The 7,815-nt window shown below is 32.6% G+C and overlaps 1 protein-coding gene across 1 annotated transcript; it reads left to right on the forward strand.

The window, feature by feature from the left end:
* The first annotated feature begins 680 nt into the window (after positions 1 to 680).
* On the forward strand, positions 681 to 6,146 carry LOC146917463 (beta-amylase 1). The gene is made up of 4 exons (XM_085719294.1): positions 681 to 1,392; positions 4,225 to 4,435; positions 4,894 to 5,004; positions 5,124 to 6,146. Exons 1-4 carry the CDS (start codon positions 797 to 799, stop codon positions 5,925 to 5,927), a joined length of 1,722 nt encoding a protein of 573 aa, XP_085575420.1. The 5' UTR covers positions 681 to 796; the 3' UTR covers positions 5,928 to 6,146.
* Positions 6,147 to 7,815: the final 1,669 nt, after the last annotated feature.

Below are 7,815 nucleotides of genomic sequence, written 5' to 3' on the forward strand. Positions count from 1 at the left end.
TCTATTCACTTACACGTTTTTTCCTAATAGATGACTCACTTAAAATTGGAATGAAGGAAGATATATTCAGAAACAAATCATAAAATATCTCATCATTTAAATAATATTATTACATTTATCTAAAAAAAAATAGATAAATTTCGAACATAAGATATCAAAATTTTGTGTCGACATATAAGTGAAGAAAAATCCAAAATCATGTTTTTTCTTTCAAAAAAATCCAAGCATGTTAAATGAACAAAAACCTAGAAAAAGATGTCACCTTCCCTTCTTTCTATTTCTACTGGTTCATCATCAGTACACGCGCAAAACCCTCAATCTCACATGAAACTTCCCTCAATCTTTCTCTCTTCCCTTATCTCTCTCACACACAATCCAAAACCACCGTCACGACACGTGATCCATCACTTTCCAACACGTGTCACTTTTTCACAAATTCACCAATTTTTCCGCATCGCATTTTCTGGTATCTTCACGCGTAACCCAAATCTCACTGTTCATTCCTTCAACCAATCACACCATCTCCACCGTTCCTGTACTCTACCGTCCATCATTCCTCCACGCAACACTCTTACACGTGTCACATAACCAACGGTCAAATCAAAAATATTAATATTTTTATCTTATCCTCAACCTCCCTCCTCCTCTTTATAAAATCTCATTTCCATCTCTTTCTTTTCATTTCTAATATCATCCGTGTCCAGCAAAGTAAAACAACACTAAACAATTTTCATACACTTTTGTCAAATTCTTTCAAGTTCTCTGCAATACACTTTCTTCCAATTCTTTCCAGTTTATGGCGTTGAACATGACTCAGATTGGTAGTCTCGTCGGAACACCGTTACCGATTGAATCAACATCAACAGAGCCAACAACGGCTTCCATGAACGCAGCAGCAGTATGGAAAACACCAGCAACGAATCTACGTTGTCAAGTAACACGATCAGATATTATAGAAAACGGATTATCACCGCCGATGAGTCCGTGTAGATCACCGGTACTAGGCGGTACCGGAATCAGACCAGATCTGACATCGGCTTGTGAAGCATTAACGAAGGATGTGGTGGAGAATGAGTTTGTAGCTGGAGGAAAGACGAAGAAAGAGAAGAATGGAGTCCCGGTGTATGTGATGATGCCGTTAGATAGTGTGACGATGGGGAATGGTGTGAATAGGAAGAAGGCGGTGAATGCGGCGATGGCGGCGTTGAAGAGTGCTGGAGTGGAAGGGGTTATGATGGATGTGTGGTGGGGATTGGTGGAGAGGGAGAAGCCAGGTGAGTATAATTGGGGTGGGTATATGGAGCTTATGGAAATGGCGAAGAAACATGGGCTTAAAGTTCAGGCGGTTATGTCTTTTCATCAATGTGGTGGTAACGTTGGTGATTCCGTCACGTGAGTCTCTCTCTCTTCATCCTCTTTTAGAATTAAAATAATCATAATTGTTAATCCCTCCTTCCCGGAATAACTGACCCATTTTTTAAAAAAAAGTGTTCCAAAATAACTGGCCCATTTCAATTTTAATACAACTTTCATTATTCCCAATACAATATAACACTAAATAATATTACTTTTATCATTCCCAATACAATATATTTCACTTTCCCCTTTATTTATACACTTTTCTTAATCTGTGTGAAAAACCAAAGTAGGTCAATTATAAAACCAAAGTAGGTCAATTATACCAGGACGGAGGTAGTATTATTTAATTTATTTAATAATTAATATTTGCTTACTATGCTAGTGGATGATAATTGTATTTAAATTATTAGTTTAATTGATAATGGCTAAGATGAGGTTAGCAAACATGTTCAGAGAATATAGTAGAGAGAACTCTACTTAATTATATTTTATCATGAAAATATCTTAGAATTAAATATAACATAGTCCACCTTATACGTTTTGTGACTATAATGTAATAATTTTTTCTGAAATTTGTAATTTGATAATTTTTGTATAAAATTTGTTTGTAGGACTCATTAATGTATATTCATTTGATTTATTATTTTTAATTTTAAGGCATTAATGAGAATTTTATATTGTCACTCAATTATAACCATAGTAACATTGAAAATATTTGACTTAAATCATAATTACATATAAAATTGTTGTTTGACTTTAGCAATAATTGCTTCTAAAATCACACAAATTTGATTTAAGGCGTTAATTTAAATTGTGATTATGATTTGTGGACTATGTAAAAAGTTTTACACCCATTTTGTTTATCAAAATAAAATTGTGCCTTTACAAAATCCTAATTAAGAATTCACAACTAAATGTTTAAAACTTAATTTTTTTAAATTTAATTTGAGTTTGAGTATTTTTGGTTATACATTCATAAGAATTTATTTAGTACAATCTCTAGAGTTAGCCAAATACGATACGATCAATTTTACAATTTTTAGAATCAATTTTGACCATTCAAAATTGAATACAAAAATAGTGTTGTAGAAAGAGAGTGTTATAAGGAAAGTCTTAGACACTAGTTTCTTTTATATTTGGTGAAATTTATGTGAGTTTTGAAAGAGTGTTTTTAACATTTCTCTTAAAAAAAATGTTTTAGACACATAGGAGCCAATTTAATACTACCAATTTGGCAACCCAATGCAACTAGTTTGTATTTTAGTTCTTAAGATATTTTAATTAGATAGTTGTCAACAGAAAATTATTTTAATGAAAACATTTTTGATGCCGTATTCCAGCCCGGGAAAGGTTTTTGGTACTCCCTCCGGTCACTATTATAAGCAAATTTTGACTTTTTAGATTCATTCAATAAATGATGTATGTGGAATTTGCTTATAATAATGACCGGAGGGAGTATAAGAGAAATGATATTTAAACATCCATTTTGTGACAACTTTTGCTACAACTTTCTCTCTCATACTCACATTATTTTTTACTTTATCTCTCTATTGCTTTGTTTTTCGTGCCAATACGTATTCTTTCTTTATAAATTATGGTTGTCCCCATAAGTTGTCAATTAAAGGATATTCAAATAACACTCCTCTTTTTCGTATGCTGTCCTCGTGAGCTTAACTCAATTGGTATGGACAATGCATAATATATGCAAGGTTCGGGGTTCAAACCCCGGCCACCAACAAAAATTTTTTTTTTTATGCTAATATAGTTTTTTATACATTAGTCTAATGTGATGTGAGTTTAAGGCTAAAAATGTTTTTAATGTGTGTGGTTTTATGTGAAGATGAGCTTGCCATGTGTTTTGGGGTTGGACTTGGTTTTGTTTATTTTATTTTTTGCATATTGCTTCTTAACTTGGTTTTGCTTTTCTTTTGAAGGGAAAAGACTTCACTAAGAAAAAGTAGTTGGAACTTGGAATTGAATTTTGAAAATTGCTGTATTTTAAAAGACTACATTTCATTTCACATTTTTTATTCATTGTAGTATTTTGACATTCTTTTTACACTAGTGATAAAATTATTTCTGATATTTTCAAAAATCATAATTTATATTGATGTATATGAAAATTCAAATCAGTTTCATAAAGTTACTATTGGTGTGTTTACAAGTTCTAGTTCAACTGACAAAATATTGAAATTGCTAGGCCGAACAACGTGATCGGGGTTTGAACCCTAACTCCTTCACTTGTATGTGTTAATGAGTTTAAATGGTTATTTGTTATTTCGTCTATCTATCTTAAAAAATTAAAGTCACTATTTGTGTACAAAATTGTCTAAATTATTGTTAAAGAAACGTGTTAATTTCTTCAAAAGAAGAAAAAAAGGCGTGTAAGGTATGCAATGAGTCTTATTTTTATTTGTGGTATGTAGTGAAAAAGTTTGGTTTCATGATGGAAAAGTAGGCCCTTTACGTAAGGGCAGACCAAAACCAATTCACATGAATCACATCAACATCGCCACAAAAGTGGAGTAGCTATGTTGAGATTAGTGGACCCAATATATCAATATCAATTTGTTTTGTGATTTGTTTAGTTAGACTTTATGACTCTTATGTTTGAATTTGAATCAATTTGTGCAAAAAAATCAATTAAAAAAAGATGGAGAAGAGAAAATTTTATTAACTAAAGAAACATTAACTTTAATGAACATTTTATATCAGACGAGATTAAATTTAAACTCTTTCTTCTGTCTAAATTTATTTAGGGTTAAATATGTTTTTGGTCCCTATAAATATACCAACTTTTCGTTTTAGTCTCTTTCGTTTAAACTCTTTTCATTTATGGGCTTACCAATTATTGTTGTGTGACAGTATTCCTTTGCCTAAATGGGCTGTAGAAGAGATGGAGAAAGATCCTGATCTTGCATATACTGATCAATGGGGAAGAAGAAATTTTGAATATTTGTCACTTGGATGTGATACTTTGCCTGTACTCAAGGGCAGAAGTCCAGTTCAATGTTATTCTGATTTCATGCGTGCTTTCAGGGACAATTTCAAACACCTTCTTGGTGACACCATTGTGGTAAATATTTTCTCCAATTCATTTTACCATTATACGTTGTTTTTACTATTTATTAACCTGTTTTTACTATTTATTAACCTGCAAATTTAGAAATAGAAAACAAAGTAAAACAAGATGGTATTTTTGTAATTGTACATTGAAAATGAAATCTATGAAATCAATTTGGCTAGTGCATATTTGAAATGACGATGAATTTGGTATCATGATTTGACAAAAGCTATATTTTTTGTGTTTAACCAAAATTACTTTGCCATTTGTGATTTAATTAAACTCAATGTGATTCTAAACATGCACTTGAATCGATGTGATTTCATCTAGAGTCAAAAGCGATGAATCCTAACTTTAAGTTAGAATCAATTTTGAAGTCAACATACACTTAATGTTTTTTATATCATGGTGCTGTTTTTTTATACTATGTATTGTTCCTTACTTGATGTTCTATCACCATCACAATTCAGGAAATCCAAGTTGGAATGGGACCAGCTGGTGAGCTACGTTACCCATCATACCCAGAGCAAAATGGAACATGGAAATTTCCAGGAATTGGTGCTTTCCAATGCTATGATAAGGTATATACATTTATACATGTATATTTTTCCCTCATCCTTTTGAACTCTTTCTTTTGTAGTTGTTTTTAATTGTTACATTGCTTTGTGTTTCTCATATTTTTAGTTTTACTTCAATGCAGTATATGTTGAGTAGCTTACAAGCTGCAGCTGATGCTGCTAATAAGTCAGAATGGGGAAGCACGGGACCTACTGATGCAGGCGAGTACAACAACTGGCCAGAAGACACTAACTTTTTCCGCAAAGAAGGTGGAGGCTGGGACAGCGAATACGGTGAATTTTTCCTCACATGGTACTCTCAAATGCTGTTGAACCATGGTGAGAGGATTCTCACATCAGCAAAATCAATCTTTGACAACACTGGAGTTAAGATATCCGTGAAAGTTGCCGGTATTCATTGGCACTACGGTACAAGGTCTCATGCTCCGGAACTAACAGCAGGGTATTACAACACCCGTAACCGCGATGGCTACCTTCCAATCGCTCAAATGTTGGCGAGACACGGTGCTATTTTCAACTTCACATGTATTGAGATGCGTGATCACGAGCAGCCTCAGGATGCACAATGTGCACCGGAGAAGCTCGTGAATCAAGTGGCTTTAGCTACCCAGAAAGCACAGGTTCATCTAGCCGGGGAAAATGCTTTGCCACGGTATGATGAACATGCACATGAACAGATATTAAAGGCGTCCGCGTTGAATGTCGAGGGTAACTCGGATGAGACAGAGATGTGTGCATTCACATACCTTAGGATGAACCAAGATTTGTTTCAACCTGATAATTGGAGAAAGTTTGTTGCATTTGTGAAGAAGATGAAAGAAGGGAAAAGTGCCAATAAATGTTGGGAGCAAGTGGAGAGAGAAGCTGAGCATTTTGTGCATGTTTCACAGCCTCTTGTGCAAGAGGCTGTTTCTATGATGCACTAAGAATTGTATGTATAACCTATAGGGATTAGGAAACTGTCACAAGTAGGTGGTGAAAGTTTTAGATAACCATCAGCCTAATTTTGTGACTAAAGATTGTATAAATTTGTATTTGTATTGTTGTTGTATTCTACTTCATTTTCGTACTTGCACCTAAAACTACTATTTGTTACCCTTTATAATTAAATACACTTATATGGTATAGAATTTTGTTTTTCATAATCATGAATGGAGACAAAGTAACTACCATCTTTTGATTAATTTATTTTGTTTTTCAACTGTTCTTTTATTGATAAGGAGACAAATATTGAATATTGAAGTGCTGTTTATGTTTTATATCAATCTTAGCTAATGTTGAGCGGTATGTGTGAAGATTTTGAAGGAAATGTTCTGTAAAAGTCACTTATTTCCTACATTATTGCAATTTGGACTTGTAAAATAAGTGACATTCCTTAATCAATATGTTAAATACCAACAAGAAATGCTATTTCGTTATTTGGATTGCTCATCTCTAAACTTACTATCGAGAAAACGCTATTGCTGTATGCAATTCCAAAGGAAAGTTTTAGGGTATATTTGAGTTGGTTATAAAAAAACTCATATTCATTTTCTTTGGTGTTAACCCTCCGTTTCTTAGAAGAAAGAGACCCTAATAATCTGGAGTATGGCCACGAGATAAGGAAAGCCTAACTAAAAATTGTTTCGTCTTGAAATCGAACTCGAGTTCTGTTGAATGATTCGTGTTTGGTGAAACACATTAACTACTTGAACTCAATTGTTTGGTTAAATAAAAACAAAAACTCCTATTTAGTTTAAAAGAGTTTTAGTTCAAAAACTTCAATATGCAAGTGTGCTCATATTCTCATCTCTAAAACAGTTTTTAAAAATGAGTATCAAATACAATTTTTTTAATGTTTCTTCATTAAAACAGTTTTTGAAAATTGATTTAAAATTAGTTTTTGACAACTAAACAATCAAAACAAAAACAAACAAGCCCTTAGTTTTAAAAAAAAAAAAAATGGAAAATGTTAGTAGTTTGTAATATTTTGTTAGAAATGGGTGCTCAATTTTTAAAATCGTGATATGTTGTTTGGTTAGGGAACCGAGAAGAGAAAATTGAAATCCAATAAACCTGAATAATCAAAACATTGTAGGTAACTATAATCTAGGTTAAACTACATTGGGGTCATTTAAGTTTGAGGTTTGTAACAGATTGATCATTTAACTTATTTTGGTCACACATAAGTTTTTAAGTTTGAGGTTTGTAACAGATTGATCGTTTAAGTTATTTTGATCGTCCTTTAAGTTTGATACAAAGCTCAGACTTAAAGACATTCGGTGTAATTTAGCCTATAATTTATCATAAGCTTGATGGATATAATATATTTTATGAAGATAGAAATCTGAAAGTAGTTATACTACCTTTGTTTTTCGGATGATTGCCCTTTCAAATTAAATGATAACAAATTTTGTGATGCTCGAAGTTGGGTAGGGTTGAAAAAATTGAAGGAGTTAAAGGAATGGAGTTTAAAGGTGAAGTATCTCTAAAAGTCATCATGAATCTAAGGATCTATTATGCATGTTTAGAATCTTTCAAAGTAATGATAACAAATTTTCAAAAATCTTACACATCCGGACTGCTCAATTCCGGGAAAATCTTCGTCTGAATTGAGTGATCCGGAGATGGTCAAAATTGTAAAAAAAAAATGATTTGGGGTATAGGAAACATTAGTTGGGGTTCTAAAAGTATTTTTCGTATTAGATTCCTTAGGCCTAGTTTTGGTCCATCACATCTCGTGCACAGGCTCATGCTTGAAGCCATCTCAAGCGCTTCTTTTTACACTCAAATATTTCTGATTACACCTAAATTTATTTAAAATTTTACAATAAT

This window comes from Medicago sativa, chromosome 6 (genome assembly GCF_051527215.1).
Source record: "Medicago sativa cultivar Bolivia chromosome 6, Bolivia_mono, whole genome shotgun sequence".
Lineage (NCBI taxonomy): Eukaryota > Viridiplantae > Streptophyta > Magnoliopsida > Fabales > Fabaceae > Medicago > Medicago sativa.

Bases quoted from the DNA above. Each gene is read 5' to 3' on its own strand.
- LOC146917463 (XM_085719294.1), top strand. From the start codon at position 797: ATGGCGTTGAACATGACTCAGATTGGTAGTCTCGTCGGAACACCGTTA. The intron at 4,436-4,893 runs GTAAATATTTTC...ATCACAATTCAG, and splicing joins TTCTTGGTGACACCATTGTG to GAAATCCAAGTTGGAATGGG. The intron at 5,005-5,123 runs GTATATACATTT...ACTTCAATGCAG, and splicing joins CTTTCCAATGCTATGATAAG to TATATGTTGAGTAGCTTACA.